The sequence below is a fragment of the Leptidea sinapis genome, chromosome 5 (assembly GCF_905404315.1).
Source record: "Leptidea sinapis chromosome 5, ilLepSina1.1, whole genome shotgun sequence".
In the NCBI taxonomy this organism is placed as follows: Eukaryota; Metazoa; Arthropoda; class Insecta; order Lepidoptera; family Pieridae; genus Leptidea; species Leptidea sinapis.
The window spans coordinates 1,045,252-1,064,362 of record NC_066269.1 but is presented as its reverse complement, the minus strand read 5'-3'; the positions used below and the strand labels follow the sequence as shown (position 1 = coordinate 1,064,362).

The 19,111-nt window shown below is 35.9% G+C and overlaps 1 protein-coding gene across 1 annotated transcript; it reads right to left on the bottom strand.

The window, feature by feature from the left end:
• Positions 1-1,178: 1,178 nt before the first annotated feature.
• On the bottom strand, positions 1,179-16,868 carry LOC126964681 (uncharacterized). Its single transcript, XM_050807946.1, has 6 exons — positions 16,675-16,868; positions 14,683-14,780; positions 8,136-8,343; positions 6,421-6,572; positions 5,470-5,663; positions 1,179-3,140 (listed from the first exon to the last, which is right to left on the bottom strand). The coding sequence occupies exons 1-6, from the start codon at positions 16,753-16,755 to the stop codon at positions 3,001-3,003; spliced, it is 873 nt and encodes a 290-aa protein (XP_050663903.1). The 5' UTR covers positions 16,756-16,868; the 3' UTR covers positions 1,179-3,000.
• Positions 16,869-19,111: the final 2,243 nt, after the last annotated feature.

The window sequence follows — 19,111 nt, the reverse complement described above, 5'->3', positions numbered from 1 at the left end:
TGCACACTCGCCTCAGATGTAACGTGACACTTGTTCGGGCGTGCAACCGGCGTGCATCGATTTATAAGACGTAATCAGTTCAAAAGTGCGCATCTCCGACGCGCGCTCACAAACGGATGGTTTGAGTTAGAATGATTTAACTGAAAAAAATTATATATCGAAAACGAAAAAGAAGAACATAAGTTGTTAGTCGTGTACCAAGGTTGCTTAGGAGGGGGTTTGCATTATTTACCAGTAACCCTGTATAAGCCGTCCATATTCAATTGGATTTTTTTATATTAGTCTCATAATCTCAAAATATAGTTTTTAGAAAACACCCAAAAGTAAGTCGAAAATAACATCGATTCATATTACAGTAGAACCTCTTTAACTGTCTTCAACAGTAAGTCGAAAACCTCCATAGCTCCATAGACTTAAGACATATCTAGTATTAACCATAAACAATTCGATAAACAAAATGAGGTAACTATTTTAACTTCCTGATTTACAGTTCGAATTTTTTTATGGAAAAGGAGAACAAACGAGCGTACGGGTCACCTGGTGTTAAGTGATGACCGCCGCCCACATTCTCTTGCAACACCAGAGGAATAACAGGAGCTTTGCCGGCCTTTAAGGAAGGTGTACGCCCTTTTTGGTAGGTATCCATGTCGTATCGTCCCAGAAACACCGCAGACGGAAGCTCATTCCAAAGCTTTGTACTAGTACGTGGAAAAAAGCTCCTCACTGTGGATGACCGCCACACATCCAGATGGTGGGACTGATTTCCTAATTAGTGGCGTGTCGTCCGAATGGTGAAAAATAATAATAATGAATCGTAATTCTTCGGTGCATAGGCGTAATACTTTTATTGTTTAAATAATATGGTATAATTATAAATAAAACCTGCTAGAGTCGTTCATAAGTGTAAAAGTTTATAACATGAATTATTTCCCGTCCTCCAGAAGCTCGTATAACAGAGGTTCTACTGTACTTTGAGATATTAATAGTTTACAAAAGTTAATAAGTTTTAAGTAAAGTGTGTAATGAGTTTTTTGAACATACACATAATTGCATTGTGATAATTGAATGTGCAAAGGTGCATTGACAGATTTTATGGTTCTGGTCACTTACCTTCCAATCTCAGTGTAAATAACAATAAAAATGATAGACGGCACTTAAATAAAAAATAAAACAAACTATAAAATAAAACTGAATATATTCAATCAATTAACCATAATTAAAATAAAATAAAAGGTACGTACAATGATTCAAACGTACATGAATAAAATGGATGAACAAATAACTTTCTACGAATAAACGTCGAGATTCGCTATAATACACAATAAGATATTAATTTAAATTTTGTTATACATCTAGAGAGCGGTTAGCATTAACAAGCCGGCGCCATTTTGTAATGGATAGATAAAAACAAAAAACCACCATAGACAATGAATTGATACAGATTAAAAAGTTCGGAGTTTCTGTCGATAAAAATCGGGACGCTTCATTCGGGTTCTTCTCGGCGGTGCGAATTTTTCGACGCGAAAGTCTATCACAATCAGAACCTGTATAATTTAACAGGAGCTAGTCGCTCCAACATAAATTATGAGGTGATTTAAGTAGAAGGAAAGCCTGGATGTTACTTTTCACCACCATTCAAAACAATGGTTCTGATATCCTAAGTCATATTTTAAATGTTATTTGTGACCTTTCAAGTCTTTATAAAGTTACTCTCAATATAATATAAGTAGGTAACAGTAAATTAGCACCTAAAATAAATCTTTTACGTCATAGCAACACTTATGTACACTATACTGCATATTCTTATGCATTAAGTCTAAATTAAAGATTGCAAAACTAACACACAAACATAATAATTTATATGTACAACGAATAGCTAGTCATAACCGGTTTGTATCAAATTACTTCAAAATCATATGGCAATCATTATTTAGACTTCTATAACTAAATATATCAAAATCTATGAATGACAATAAAAATAAAATGTGAATTTTATATGTAATGTAACAAAACTGTCAGATACAAAATATACTGCTAAGACAAGTTAAATAGCGTTTCTATAAGCTAGTGCTTAACAAAGCAAACACTTGAACAAAATGATTGTGCATAATGTGACAAAATACAAGATCTGTGAAACAAATGGTCCTGAGTCCTAAACATTTATAAAAGCAATTACACGTACAAAACTAAATGACATTTGACAGTTAACTAAATGACAGCACAAAAATAAACGCAAACATTGCAGCTCTGAAGGTTGCTCGCTAAATGCATTTAAATTTTATTCAGGTACTATTATGCATCTAACGTAAACAAATCCATTAAAGATCGCTTTGTCAGTTCGATTATCTTACTAAATTTATGCACCCAAAATTTAAAAATATGAAAAAGTTACCTATAACTTTTTTACTACTCGATCTTTGGTCTATGGCAAACACCATGACAAACTTTATCAATGAATATAACAATTACTTAAAAGCAAGGGGGTAACTAAACATTTTGGTACAGTCAAGGCCATAAACATTTTCACACTATAGCCTTATTAAATGTTAATATTAAGACTATTAAACTTTGCGGCCGGGGAGGCCAACAGTGAATGGATATTTTTCCACTGATATATAAAATTACAATAACATAAACATTTCAAGCATGGATTTTCAAAAAATCAATAAAATCGTGGGTTTCTTGCATTAACATTTATATTGCCTTATGGGCAGTCATATTACTTCATAATTTTAAGGTACGAATAAAATGTGCATTTTATACAGATTAAAGCTACCCATGACAACTTTAGCTAAATATTTATATGATTAAAAAGTAATTACTCTCCATATTTTTGTACTTGACTGTACAAATAAAGACACCACAGACTATCCGTTTTAAGCCCACTACAGACTGCGATTTATGGGCCCCACAGACTGTCCAATTACAAAGCGATCGTCAACAGACAGTTTAACCGTTAAAACAGATTGTGAACTCTCATTTGCTGTCGGAATGTGTGTATCAGAGCCTGCAATGCGAAGTGTGTCGCTCACCAGGCGCGGCACGGTTCTCAAGTCGCAGGGAGGAGGGCGGTCGAGGGTGCGGGGGCGGCAACGAATCCACTACGAGCGGCGTCTGAGGCGACTCTAAAGGCTTCGTTCCTGTAAATATATAAGAAACTTCGATATGACTTCGTCCACATTTACCAGTGTAACCATACTAGTTGGTTGTTCCTATACTGACACATGGATATACAGGATTTTAATATCAACATTTTGGATACTTCTCGTTTGATTTTTAAAAGGTAATTGTGTCATTTTACTGATTAGGTAACGTACTTTCGATATCAGTTCAAAGTTACAGATTATCGACTGGCTCCACTTATCGATTTAATTACATTACATCCTATATACAAAACAATCATATATCTCTCGGTAATGTTCGTAATAAACATTTTCGTTGAACCGCTTTTTAAATCAGACACCCACGAAAAGTGTTTTAATTTTTCAGGTATATTAGCCATAGCCAGTGACACTTGCAAATAATGTGCCTTTCTATTGGTAGCAAAATTTTCAATATCGGTTCAGTACATTCAGAGATTACCTCATAAACTTTACCTCTTTAATATTAGTTAAGATATTCTTTGGAGAATAAAACAAATTATTAACTGATTTAGATCGCTTCTGCATAATATTCAAGTTTATATTTACACCAAAATTTATAAAACAAGCTCCGTCGTCCGCGTGGACGACGAAAATCCTCCGCCGCGTCTGTCTGTCTATTCGTAATAAACTCAAAAACTTCTGCACCGATTGTCATGCTGTTACAAGCTAGTTAGTAGTTATACCAATGGATAACGTGATTGTCGAGGAAGGTTTTAGGATATAATTTGTTTAGTTTTTCCCCCTTATTCATAATAGTATGCTAACTTAAAGCATTGCTAATTCTCACTCTGTCTTCTTCTATTGACCTAAGTCAGAATGAGAAAAAACACTCCTTAGCGGCTGTTTTAAGTTAGCGGACCATTATGAATAAGGGGGTAAGTATATATTTTGTATACATTAACAATATTTGTTGTTAAACGAAAACTCTGTCTAAATCCATTGAGATATAACAAAATAATGTATCGTGGAATTGTGTATCTTATATAGGTCTACAGAAAAGTCTATGATGGTATATGTCTATCTCTTAAGGATAACCTATTATATCCATTTTAAAACTTTAAAAATTATCAATAATAAAGCGGTAATGTTAGACCTGTTTACACAAGTAGGATATTAATCCTTATTAGTTTACTACACATTATAAAGTCATAAATTAAAATTAAAATTCAAAAACACTTTATTCATGTAGGTCACGGAAATGACACTTATGAATGTCAAAAAAAAATAAATATTGTTTCTTATTGAATTTACTGCTACTTCGTAAAGGGTTGAGCTAATGAGAAGAAGTAGCAATAAACTCATTGCCACTCTTTTAAGTCAAGATTTACATTTGAATTGTTTTACAAACCATTTCAATTACAATATATGCAAAGTGACGCAACAAAAATACTCAAATGTCAAAAACTGAAAGGCACACGACTAAGTCGAAAAAAGAAAAAAAAGTAAATTAATACCTATAAACACATAATTCCCGGTGGCTTTATGTTACATTATTCCCGAAAACTAAGGTACAATTTTTTTTTTCTATTGACAGAACTATATATCCCCAACCTCTTGTTTAAATTGCAAATTTGAATTAAATATATTCAGCAGTTCGTCGGCTGCCGGACCGCACCATAGTATCGCGCATTCGACTGTTTATCGTCATCGTGATATCTATTCAAATATTTGTCTATATATATATATATATACATATATAGACAAAGTTTATCTACTATAAATACCAGATGCGATTATAAAAAATGAAAAGTATTTTTATAATATCTTAAATTATAGCCTATGTGTTATTCTGATGTGTAAGGTATATTTTTAACCAACTTCAAAAAGGAGGAGGTTCTCAAATCGATTGGTATTTTTATATGTATGTACATCAATTACGCTGAGATTAGTGATCCGGTTTACGTGATTCTTCTTTGATTTGATGTAGAATAGTTAGCATTTGGTCTCATTAAAAATTAACATAAAAAGTAGTTTGGCCCATTATTCACGATATTTCAGTTTCGAACAAAAACGTGAAATAGAGTATCGACCATCATTTTTTCGGAGTCGATTCTTTTTCCGTTTCCGTTTCTGGGGTCTATATTGTTTAAGGCGCACGTATATAGCTACATTAATAACGACTATTTAATGATATATGACAATAAAAAACAACGAATCCTACAGTAGTTTATAGAACAACCTATTTCAGGCAGTAAAAAGTATAAAAAAAAACAGTTACGAGATTCTTTCGTAAAGTTTCATAAAAATCCATTCAGTAGTTTTTGCATGAAAGAGTAACACACATACATCCATACATTTTTAATATTAGTAAGATAAAAATCCTCACCAACAAAGGAGCTTTCCACCCAGCACAACTTCTGACTGGACCTGGGCGAAGGATGTCTATCATCAAGGTCGCCGTTTGCCGGTTCCAGACCGGAAACATAGTGCACTATCGCTGACGTCACTTCCTTTATGGAGGTCTGTATCTCTTCGGAGGCTTTACTAGATGCTGCTTGCTGGAGTAGAGAGGACGCTAGTCTGAAATTATAATTTATATTTATAAGTTTAAAAATGTGACAACAGACAAACAAAGTTTAAATTACAATATATTAATAATACATCTCTAAATATTACGCTTATTAAGTAAGGAGGTTCTCGTGACCGAACTGAATTAAAACGTTTTTGACAAAAAGTGAAAAGAGAGAAACAAATGATTCTTTAGGACTTACGTAAGTTAGTTATACTTTAGGTTATAAATAGCGCGAATAGCCCTGATTAACGAATGTATAAAAATAAATAATTTATTATCCCAAAAACTTAAATCTTTTAACTATATTTACAATACTATGATTACGTTAAATTAAAACTATCATTACGGGGACCCTCTCCTCCCCTCTACCAGGAATACTGGTAGCATTTCTACATTGGATAGCTAGGCTGATCCATTGACCGAAATAGCTGCCAGCGCTTGGGTTACCAGTTTTGACTTTTGAAATCGTATTGAAACGCGAATTGGACGAACTTAATAATAATAACTAAAACGAACGACGATAATTTTTAATTTTAGATAGTCTCTTGCTGTTAGACATCCGATAAAATCAAGCAAGGTTTCATACTTTAGTGTGCGTGATAAGCTACGTCTTACACTCGCGATTTGTATTTTTGTGTTAGTTGCGTGAATCGCTCCAAATAGAGGGTAGCTGTTCGAAACTCAATTTCTTTCGACATTTTAATAGCTGTCATAGTATATCTAGACGTATAAATGATTTAAGTGGTCGAATATATTTGTTCGAACCTTTCGTGCGGCGTCCTGGGGGTGGTGTTGAGTCGCTCCTGGCTGCGCCAGCCGAGGTACGGCTGCCGGGCGCTGAACGAGGACCGGGTGGAAGGCGAGCAGAGTGGACTGGCGCCGCGGATACTGCTGCGAGTGGAAGAACACGGAGACGTCTGGAATGTTCCACGATCATGTTTCAAACAACCAGTTACCAACAACCAGATTACGTTTAGACTTCCTTTACAACAACAAGGGACGAGACGAGCAGGAGGTTCAGCTGATGGTAATTGATACGGCCTGTCCATTACTGCGATTGCACTTGTCACTTTGAGACATAAGACTGAATATGATAGTATTAAAAGGAAATATGTAAGTAACTCTTTTCTGTTTTTAACTTTTACTCGATTAATTGGCATTTACCCTCACTGGTGGCTCTTCAGCTCTTATCACTGGATGGCAGCTGGAAGGGACACCCCAGCGGCACCTTCTTCTGCGACCAAGTAGTAATGTGCAAGCATTATAGAGTTTCGAATTGAAGGGCGCTGTTACTAGTGTAATTTATCCGTCCGAGCGCTCTACCAACAGAGCCAACCGTCCTAGTGACGCATCGATCGTATATCTTGTATGTTTAATACTAAATATTTTCTCTTAGTGTCGTAGTTTCCATCTTGGCCATCACCGCCCTTCTCAAAAAACCACCCTGTATTTATATACATGCTTATATATATACAGGGTTATACAGGCTTATGCCTGTGCCGGCTTTGCTGTAAAAGCCTTCAGGGCTATCAGCACAGAGTAGTTTTTAGTCGGTAGAGGGTATTAACACCCGAGCCCGACATATGGGCCCCGTTCTTCAATACGTTTAATTTCCTCCTCTCAAAAAAAAATTCAAGACGAATTTGAGTCCTACTGTGTACATAAGGGGAACCCCCTGTCCGTTTGAAAATGCAACCTTTTATTGTCATTTAAATTGGTATCCCTTAAAATTTTTTTACGTTATTTTTATAACTGATTTGTTTACATTCCTACTGAAAGTATAAATATATGTCAAGTTTAGCTCAACATATCATTTTTACTTTACTATTACAAAAGTAGGTATAACATAATGTAAAAACAACCCTTTAAATAGACGTAAACTCTGGCAACACTGTACATCAAAGGGCGTGTCTGTCAGAGAATTAGGTTAATTGTTGACTACCGCACATAAAGAGAGAATATAAAATTTCTCGTACCACGGCGAGTTGGTTGTGGGAATTGAACAAAGACTCACTTATGAGCAAGCAATGAAAGCTAATTATCAAGGAATGTTATAATGACGAGTTTTTAAATAAAATTGTTCCCAGTTGGCAAAGCGTCCTTTTTTATTCTGATTTGCCGCCAAATGCGCTCACTAAACTTTAAATTTATTTATTTACGACACACGTTCCGTGGGTCACATAAATTCACAATTGTAATTAATCGGTTAATATGTAAAATACAATATTAATAGTTCCTTCTTATTAGAACGAAAAGCGGTATAGAAATGTGTAAATTTATTAATTAATTGTGTACAATTATTTAAATTAATTAATAGAAAATAATGTCAAATCAAATTTGTTGTGCTGTAGTGGGCTAGGTGGCGGGGCGGGTTCGAGTCCCGTATAATTCATAAATTTTGGTTACAAAGTTTATTTGTATAATTAATCCCAGAAGTGAGGTTTGTCAATTTAAAATAACAAAATGTTTAGAGTAGTAACCTGGTTAGAGTTAAGGCGGCTGGTGGACCACCTGCCGAAGCTGGTGGTGTGCGGGGACAGTTGGGGCAGCGGCGGCTGAGGACTGGCGCCCAGGCTGCCCAGCGACGTGGTCTTGGAGTTGAGGCCGCCCCAGCGCGTCGCTGATGACGCGTCAGACAGGCGCTTGCGGAGCAGGAACCCCTCTCTCGGGGCAGCCGCGTTTTTGTACCTGGAGACAAACATCACGGTAACAAGCTACGTCTCACACTCGCGATTTGTATGACACTTTGTGTTAGTGTGCGTGAATTGCTCCAAATAGAGAGTTAACCTCAAAGTTTTTTTGACGTTATCACAGCTGTCCCTGTCTATATAGACGAAGAAATGATGTAAGTATAAAAAGCGGCCAAGTGCGAGTCGGACTCGCCCATGAAGGGTTCCGTAGCAGCAAGTAACATAATATAAAAGTTATTGTAGTTCGTTGTTACTATGATCGATGTTTTATAGTGTATTTTATTAATATGATTTATGTATTTTATTTTTAAATTGCGGTTAACGATTTATGAAGTAATAAAAAAACTTCCTAAATCTTGTTCACACCAATTTTCGGTGGAATTTTGCATCAATATACATCATATATTTTATAGTTTTATCATTCTCTTATTTTAGAAGTTACAGGACAAATTTTACCACTTTGGAAGTGTCTCTCGCGCAAACTATTCAGTTTAGAAAAAAATTTATATCAGAAACAGAAATGAAAAAAAATGATTTTCTAAGAATACTACCCCCAAAATTTATAGTCTTTTCTATTTTTGTGTGAAAATCTTAATGCGGTTCACAGAATACATCTACTTACCAAGTTTCAACAGTATAGTTTTTATAGTTTCGGAAAAAAGTGGCTGCGACATACACGGACAGACAGACAGACATGAAGAATCTATAAGGGTTCCGTTTGTTGCCATTTGGCTACGGAACCCTAAAAAACGGTGTGTTCTTAAAACGATACATCATAAGTGAATATCAATTTATCAAAGCGAGATTTATAATACGTAATACAACGATTTTCCGTTTTAAAGTCATCATTAAATTTATAAAGAGATATGGAAGTAATTAATGATAAATATTATTATGTAAGCCCATGCGATTACAACGCTTTACTTAAACCAAATCGAAACATAGAGAAACTACAAAAACTATCATCATCATCATCAGCCGGAAGATGTTCACTGCTGGACAAAGGATACCCTTAAAGATTTCTACTACGATCGGTCCTGCGCTGCCCTTATCCCACGTATTCCGGCGATCTTGACCAGATCGTCGGTCCATCTTATGGGGGGCTTACCAGCATTGCGTCTTCCGGTACGTGGTCGCCATTCGAGGACCTTACTGCCTCAAGGGCATCTGTACTTTGAACTCTGTGCCCTGCCCACTGCCACTTCAGTTTCGCAATCATTTGGGGGTATGTTGGTGACATTCGTTCTCCTACGAATGTCCTCATTTCTGACTCGATCTCGCAGGGAAACTCTGAGAATAGCCCTCTCCATTTCCCTCTGAGCGATTATGAGCTTCCTCATCCGGGCCATAGTTACGTCTGCGTACCGTAAGTCATCACTTGCTACACACACTGATTGAAAACCTTCGTCTTCAGATACTGTGGTATTTAGGACGAGAAGATTTTACGGAGCTTCCCGAACCCTGCCCATCCGAGTTGGATTCGACGAGTGACCTTTTTCACGAAATTGGACCTGCCTAACTGGATTGTTTGTCTAGGGTAGACTTACTCGTCAACAGTTTCGAGAGTACAGTTCCCAATTATTGTTATGGGAGTAAGTGCGAAATGGACATTTGGTATGATGTTCGTCTTGTCCATGTTCATTTTGAGACCTACTACCTTGGGAAGCTGTAATGAGGCCATCGAACATATGGCTTAAGTCATGCCATGATTACGATATCGTCTGCGAATCGAAGGTGAGTGATGTATTCGCCGTTGATATTGATGCCCAGTCGGTTCCAGTCCAGAAACTTAAAGACATCTTCCAACGCAGCGGTGAACAGCTTAGGCGATATGACATCGCCCTGTCTGACTCCCCACTGCAGTCGGATAGGCTTTGTGATCTGATCCTGGAGACGAACTGACATGGTGGCGTTTCTATACAAACACTTCAACGCTTCGATATATCGGTAATCAATGTGGCACCTTTGGTACTTCTGAAGTACCGCCCAGGTCTCGATCGAATCATAAGCTTTCTCATAGTCCACGAACATCAAGCATAGTGGCTTGTAAAAACTATAAGTCAAGATAAAAATTCTATTACTATAATAAAATCGTATAAATACTGTTCGTTTAATTTTGTTTAAAAGAATATCTTCTCAACGTCGCTGACAAGAACTAGTTTTATAATATGTGTATTAGCCTTGCCGAACTGCCTGGCGTAATGTGATCAATCAGGGCACAAACCTTTAACCCTATAAAATATAATATCAGATAATTCACTAAGTGCATGTCCACTTAATAAAACCGAAACCAATTTAATGCATCACCACTCACTGTTATGTATATACTAGCGTATACACGACCTGACAGTTCGATTATGGACGACCAATTTTGAAATATGTATGTGTGCGTTACCTACTTTAATATTCTGAGCACTAAGGAAATAATTCCAAGCGTGGCTGACTGTTTACGACTTGGCAGTTAAAATCGGTTACAGTAACAAAATATTCGCTTTCTTTTTCTATATTGCTGTATCTCCGTTGGAGATATTCTTCTCTCTCGCGTGCGTCTAAAATTCTATTCGTCTATTCGTTCTATTTGTATAGACAAAGAAAGCACGCTTTTTCTTTGTTCATACGAATATAAAGAGAATGCATGCAGAATTGAAATTAAACATTGCACAGATATTATATTATTATAATGGCGACATGACTATTATTGACGTTAGTGTTGGATAGGTGACGCTGGTGGCAGTGATTTTTATCTTTTGAACCATAGATCGAATTTAAAACTAAAAATACGAAATAATATAATTTATTTAATTAGTAGCTGCTGCTGCATCGTTAGTGTGAACGATATTAACAGCAAAAAAAACCCAGCTTGTGTCTTGTAAGATGCTATGAAGATATATGTACGTTGTCTTGACCTCTTATTAGTATTCATATAAACTGTGGACTATCTGCATGCTAGTTTTTGACGTTCAATAAGTGTTATTAAATCTAATTTTGAATTAAAACATTTAAATTTGAATAGAATTTAAGGCAATTCCGGATATTTTTTTCATAATAAGTAATTTATGACTAAGAAATACCTATGTATATACATATATATGCAATACAAGTAATTCAGTCAAAGACAATTCATACAATGATCGGGCGCGAAGAACTTAATGTACATGGCAAAACAATTTTTGCCGGGTCATATACTAGTATATAGATAAAACACTTGACTTAAGGGAGCCTCTCCCCCCGCTGCCACGCCTCGCCTCGCGCGCCTGCCGTGTAGTGATGTGCCGTACTTGTCAGTTATCGTACCCTTACCGTGTTATCACGTTAATACTAAAGTTACAATCCAGTGGTATTTTTTAATGTTAATAATGACTGATCCGAGTCCAGCAGGTATGTACGCACGCAACAAGTTATACTTCTCTGGCGTAACAAAACAAATGCTTAAAATTATTTATTCGTCGTGCTTTTCTACATTTGTAGAAAGAAAAATATTGTAAAAATCGTGAAATTAATTATTGAATATTAACGAATACGGCTTGAACCCTTTGCCTGTCCTAATAATGGGCGAAGAAACCAAAAAAATAACGAATGACGCAAACGTGAGAAAATTTTAGGAACCAACTTCACCCTGTTACTTTTGTGTTACAGTGATGCGCGCGCTCCTTAAAATTTGACTCTCGTCATTTTTTCATAACGCATAAAGAAGTATAACTTCAAAAAACGGGTTTTTTATTCAACGCCAAGCACGAGATATGGTAAAAATGTTTTAGACATGTCTGTTGAACAAAAGCAGAACACAAAATTTGAAAATTAACTGTCAGATTAAAATTAGGAAATATTAATATAATATTTTTTCCTCATATTAACCTAGTGTAAATTAGTAAGGTTGCATTGTTTAAATTTATCGACACACTCCTTTGCCTCTGATACCGCCTTTGATGCCGGCTAGATTATGGGTACCACAACGGCGCCTATTTCTGCCGTGAAGCAGTTATTTGTAAACATTGCTGTGTTTCGGTCTTAAGAGCACCGTAGCTAGTGAAATTACTGGGCAAATGAGATTTAACATCTTATGTCTCAAGGTGACGACTGCAGTTGTAGTGCCGCTCAGAATTTTTGGGATTTTTCAAGAATCCTGAGCGGCACTGTATTGTAATGGGCAGGGCGTATCAATTGCCATCAGCTGAACGTCCTGCTCATCTCGTACCTTATTTTCATAAAAAAAACTAATTATAATGGTCATCAATGTTTATATTTCGGTAACATCACTATCGCATTCCGGAACTCTGCAATCAACTCACGCGATTTCTGTTATGATTTAAGCTTTCTGTACTTAAGCTTATATTGATTGGTTAATATCTATACTTTCATCAATAACTATCCGTATACTACGCAGGTTTCACAGAAGTAATTTAGAAATATTAGGGAATAATAACAATGAAGGAAAACAAATTAACAAAAATGTGTGTATTATATAGAACACGAAAACAATGTTATTATTATAATTATTATTATAATTATTATTATAATCATCGCATTCCTCAATTCTGCATTCAACTGTATGTATGATTGTTTTGTAACCGACTCAATTGTTCGCTATTTTGACCCACTTTAAACGGCCAGATTTCATTCAAAATTCGTAGATTAATTGAGGACCGATGACAACACATAATAAAAAATAAAATAAAATTGATATTACATTAATTTGATGAAATTATTCTATTTTTCAATTTGTAAAATAAGATTTTTGTTATTTTATATAATAAGGAATTGATGTCATTTTAAATTTCTTCTCTATTTTTTATTTCGGTTTTCTATGGCGTGCTTTTTAGTTTTTTTAACTACTTAAATGAGGGACCAGTAAACGAATGACGCCCTTTACTTTTTTCCAATCACCTCAGCAATAAAATGCGCTAATAAAAAAATCAATTAAGTTTTCAATCCTGAAAGTATTCTCCATTAAGGTGTAAATTCCTATAGCTGTTCATTCGACGAACGCAATGTGAGACATAAGCCCAGTATTTGTATGCAAGCATTATCTTCAACTGTCAGTGTACCGCTTATGTTTATTTTCAGAGTTTTCCAGCCGTAAGCAGTGCGCTCTTCCCTTTTTAAAATATTTCCAACGAATAAAGCTGTTGGTGTTCCATTTGTATGGCTTCTATATAAAGAGTTAAAAGACATGTCTATGTGTTATGTGAGTTGTGTTTAAAATCGGAGACCTTTAATGGAATTAGCCTTAATAAAGGCTCGTGTATTACAGTTATCTACCCAAATGTTTAATAAGTTTGTAACTTTTTTGAACTCATAGGTCAATCGTAGAGCGTACTTAAATATTGCTCAGTCTTTACTTACGAAAAACTTAGCTGAGTGTGATAAAGCATAGTCAGTATAATTTAAGCTGTCAAATTACAATAAAGATTATGCTAAGCTTACACTCACCTAAATATCACGTATGCAATGTTTATGTAACTATAAGTACGCGCTATAAATATCATCCTGAGTCTCGCGAGAGTCAATAAAGATCATCACCGTAACCAAAACCACTTGACAATACTTGTCGGTAGGTAATCACCCCCAAACATTACAATATTATTTCGTCACCGATAGTTTTTTTAGCTGCACAAACTAAGGCATCGGCCACCACGGTCTTATAGTTGTGAACGACCAAATTAACATTCCCGCTACAATATAATACATTCTTATATATATATATATATATATAATATTGACAAACTTTTTACTCAAATTAGCATATATAGCCTGTGTTATGGGTTGCAAGACAACGATATATTTAATACAATATACTTACTTAAACATACATAATACATTTAAACATCCATGACTCGGAAACAAACATCCATATTCATCATATAAATTCTTGCACCAACCAGGATTCGAACCCGGGACCTCTAGCTTAGTAGGTAGGGTCGCTAGCCACTCGGCTATACAGGTCGTCGAATATACTCGAATAATAACAATAAATATATCTAAACTATGAAAGTATGTAATGATCAATGCGGGAATCGAACCCGCTACACCAAGCTCGATAGCCTATTCAAACCGACTAACAGCCCGACAAAAGTTATACGTCTAGGTAGTCTCTTGCTTCTAGACAACCGATTAAAACAGGCCAGGTTTGTTACTTTAGTGTGCGTGATAAGCTACGCCTTACACTCGCAATTTGTATGACACTTTGTGTTAGTGGGCGTGCCATGCTCATAATAAAGGTTAACAGTCAACCTGATTTTTTTTCGACGTTTTCACAGCTGGTATTGCTGTCTAGACGTATAAATGATCAAGTCTCCAAGATAAAGTAAAAATTAAAATTGCAAGGAGCAATGCTTACCATTCTGGAACATTTAGCTTCTGCAACGATCTCTGGACCCTCAGTTCGTGTTCAGACAAAACACGGTCAGAATTCTTCTGCAACTCATTTTCAGGTGGCTGCAACAAAAAGAAAAGAAATTATAATAAAACCAATGACATTTCAATAAAAACTCATGGAACAAAGCAACTACCTTATAATTTACAATTTTAATACACTCGGTCGTTATTCCCCACAAAAAACTAATGATATGCATGAAATAATTTATTAAAAACTTATTTAACATTTAATAGCGCAACCAATTTCAAGCTTCATTTACCGATTCTTCATCATCACTCGGGGCTAAGCGATAAAACGTCGCATGTAATGAGTTATTAATTTGACCGACAGAAATGTAATTATTACTCTCGTCACATAACTTGTCCATAGAAGAGGAATCCGGGATCAATAATTTAAAAGATCTTTTTAGCTTGTCCACAACAAATTTTTCGTATGAGTCTTCATTTGTACTCATTTTCAGGTCAGATATTTCAGTGTCCATTTTATGAGACTGGCTTATAAGCATTTCAGAGCTCAAAGAATCTGTGCGTAAAATACTGTTGTTGAAACTACTGGAAGTGAGGTCGCTCCATGAAATGCCTTCCAAGCTGCTAGTTATTCTTTGTGGACTTCCAAATCTGTCAATAAAGTCGGAAATACCATAGATGCTCTCGTACCAAGAAGCAAGACAATCGGGGTCAGTTTTCAAAGATTCTGTACTAAAACTGACTTTGCGTTTTGATCGTTTCAGAGTTGACGATATTGGGCCATTCTCTGAGGTACTTTGTACTTTATGATTAACAAAATCAGAGTAATTAGGAAGTTCAATTTCACTGCCTTCTGCACTTATTTTAGCGGTCTTAAGTATAGAACCCTTTACATTCTCCTGACCTTCCACCGGGGGAGGTGGTACGTTTTCTAGTAATCGGTCCATGAACGCTTTGACTCTTTCATCATCACAATTGTATATTGTGGGTTTACTTTGACTGCTTCGATTATTTAAATATTCAAGCGACTTCGGTCTTTTAGAAATTTCTAACTGAGAGTTGATTTTACTACTGTAGCAAAAAGTTGCCTGAGTAGAATGCCTTCGAGCTTCCATCTTTCTGATGCGTAGTCTACACCTCCATTCTTGATGTTTTCTTATAAAACCACTGACACTGAGAGAGTTCTCCTCTTCAGAGTCACTTCGAGGTATATCAGGATACTTTGCATAGTATATATCTCGCGAAATAGGCTTTGAAAATGAGTGCTCTAGTTGTACGTCTTCAAACGGTTCCATGTCTTCAGTCACCCATTCAGCATCCAAGCCATTCCAGAAGGAATTTCTCTGCAGCACCTCTTCTGTTGTAAGTAAAACTACAGATACCATGTTGTCACAACGGATTTTGATCAAGAACTAATAACGAAGAACAATGATTCTGTATTGATATAAGAAACAAATGTTTGCTCAAATACATGTTTTTCAAAAGGGTTGTTCATTACCTAATTGACTTGTTTATGAAAATCTATCCTCGAATTTACAATGCAACAATATTATTCGAATACGATTTAAGCCTTATCTCATCAAAAAGTAGTAATGTGTTTTGGTTCGATGTCAACTTATCTGTTATTATTACTGCGCGCGTAAATGGCTCATTGATTCTGTTAATTGCTCTTGTGCAAAATAAAAAAAAACACTTTCAACACTTCTGTGAATTTAGTAAACTTACCCTAAAATCAGATGACGCAAGAAGCGCGCATGGACCAAGAAGTCCAACGGTTTCCCAACAGGTCATTTCCAGGGTACGTGCTTTTTATGTTTACAGGTCACGCACATTAGCATGTTACGTAAGAGTCGTTATTTGAACCTTGAAACATTCAAAGCGTTTACACAAAGCGAAAAGAAAGCAAGCGAGATCGAAGCGTAAAGCGCTTGCCAATCAAATCAGCAGAACGTGGACGTCAGCTTATCGAACGTTAAAATCCAATTACGAGGCTGAATCGCAGCGCCCGCGGGGCTTCGGTACTTAAGGTCGCTCGGCGGCCTGATGCTGAAGTGGGTGGACCAGGCATGCGGTCCTCGGATACTTCTACACGCCGATATCTGCCTCACCGCGCATCACCGCTGTCGGTAGGTAGTCTTGGACACGACAGACAGTCGCGGCGATGCTTCACGACCGACTGATCTACAGTACGTGTCCTTGGCAATCCGCGCATGCGTACTTCGCGCACTCTTGTGAGTTTCTAGTGCCTCCAACAATGCTATCGTAGAAACGTCCTATGTTATCTATTGAGTATTTCAGTATAGGTTCTATAGTAGACATTCCTTTTGTATTTTTTTTCGTTTTTAACTTGAGCTCACAATAGATAGGGAAGACTGGAACCTTATCTTTCTCGACGGGGTGGAAATAATCAGAATTGACAATCCCGATCTTTGTCTAGAACTGTTCACTATTGTTCTGACTTGGTATAATGTCGACTTTTCAATTAAAAGCTGCACTTTGTGAACCTTTGAATTTTCTAACGAAGAGCTATGTATACTTAGCTTGAGCCAGCCAAAGAACACATATAGTCTACACTTACACCCTACGGTCTTATATAACGTTCTCGAATTGGATCTCATTTACGCTGAGAAGATGAGAAATAGTGCTAATTGGGTGTAACTCAAGATGCAGACGTTAATTGTAATCGTTAGCACTTTGTAGTCAACGGTATTATGTGTATGGACTTTTATGCTTAGCTATAAATACCTACTCATAATACTTTAAGCCGTTTAGCTATAACAATAAAGTTTATTTTGATCTGGATTATATTTCCTACTATTTAAGTGGGTCGGTCTATAGCGATCCTTACGAAACATGTTTTTATATGTATACAAGTTGATGGGTAGTATTTGTTTATTGCATAGTCTAGTGCTATTGTAGTTTTAAAGAATTTGTTTGTTTGCGGCGAAATGAGGACGAAATGTTTTAATTCTATGTTATGTGCATGCTCGATAAGACTCGGATATGATTTGTTCTATATTTCTTTTATTAGTTGGTTTGATTCAGGGGTGGTTCAGAAAATAACAAAAGCCCCATTCGGAATATCATAAAAAAATTAAAATTTTATTTTGTATGGAAATGGTTTAAGGTTCAAGATACATCATTACATTATCACGAAGGCTTTCACTTGCAACGAAAAATATACAAGTTTTTTATGTAAGTGTAAATATTCACCGATTTTGATGCTTTTTAAGAAAACAAAAAAAAATCATACAAAGAATGATTAACACATTACTCTCATATACGTCGCTCTGTCGATATCGAATAGTCTTTCACTTTATTCAGTGGAATATTTTCCACTTGAAAGTTGGAATAACCTTGATGTGTTTATTGAAAATGCTAAATATTCTCCGAGAGACTTATCTGTGACTGATATCGATGTATTCATCCGATTCAACCATTCTGTGAGTAGCGCTGGCAATCATCCAATACATTTCTTTTGTATTTTATATTTCACGACTGATATGGACGTTGCTCTGTACTCTGCAGTTTACAGTTCACGATAATTGAGAGGGATGTCAAAATCCGTTTCAAAGTCGTTGTCCGCGTGGACGCTATGAAGCCAAAAAAAGATGTCTGCATCTAGCGTAACAATATGTAGCCTATATTATGTATGTTGTCCCGACCTCTTGTTAAATTTGCAAAATTTGAATTAAATTTACAGTATTTATTTTGATAAAAGTCTCAATTTGTTACTACCACATGTGCGATAGAAATAAATTATTACTAAGCATAAAAGATAGATATGATATGTTGTCGCGGGCCTTTGTGTCGGACTATTAAGATAAACATAACTCCAACGGTTTCTGCGGCTCATGCCAGAATAGCTCACGGAAGATTTTATTTTGAATGATTCATTCAATATCTTTATTAATTATAGCTTATGTGTAATTCTAATATGTTAGCTATATTATTGTATAGTTTCATCAATGTTCATTCAGTAGTTTTTGCGTTCTTACATTCTTACAAATAATTGTAATAAAATACCCATTAATTGTATGAATTGTCATATGTAGTGAAATGACATTGACTGAAATTGTCTTTCCTTCAAAAAGCCGCTCCATGGCTGGTCTATGCGTCTAATCGTGAGCCAGTGCTCCTTGTGGTTCCAGGTCGACCTGTTATAGTTGATAAATAATTGTATTTGTTTGATGATTTGATGTCATTGACTGAATTACTTCTATTGCGAATATAGTATAGGTATTTCTAAGTAATTTAGGTTCCGGAGAAGTAATAAAATACAAAAGCCTTCTCCGAAACACGCTGTTGTTTAAATTTATCGGCACACTCAATATTATAGTCATCAATTATAATTAGGTCCCATCACTATCACATTCCAAAACTCTGCATTCAACTCGCGCGATATCTGCTATGATTTTCGCTTT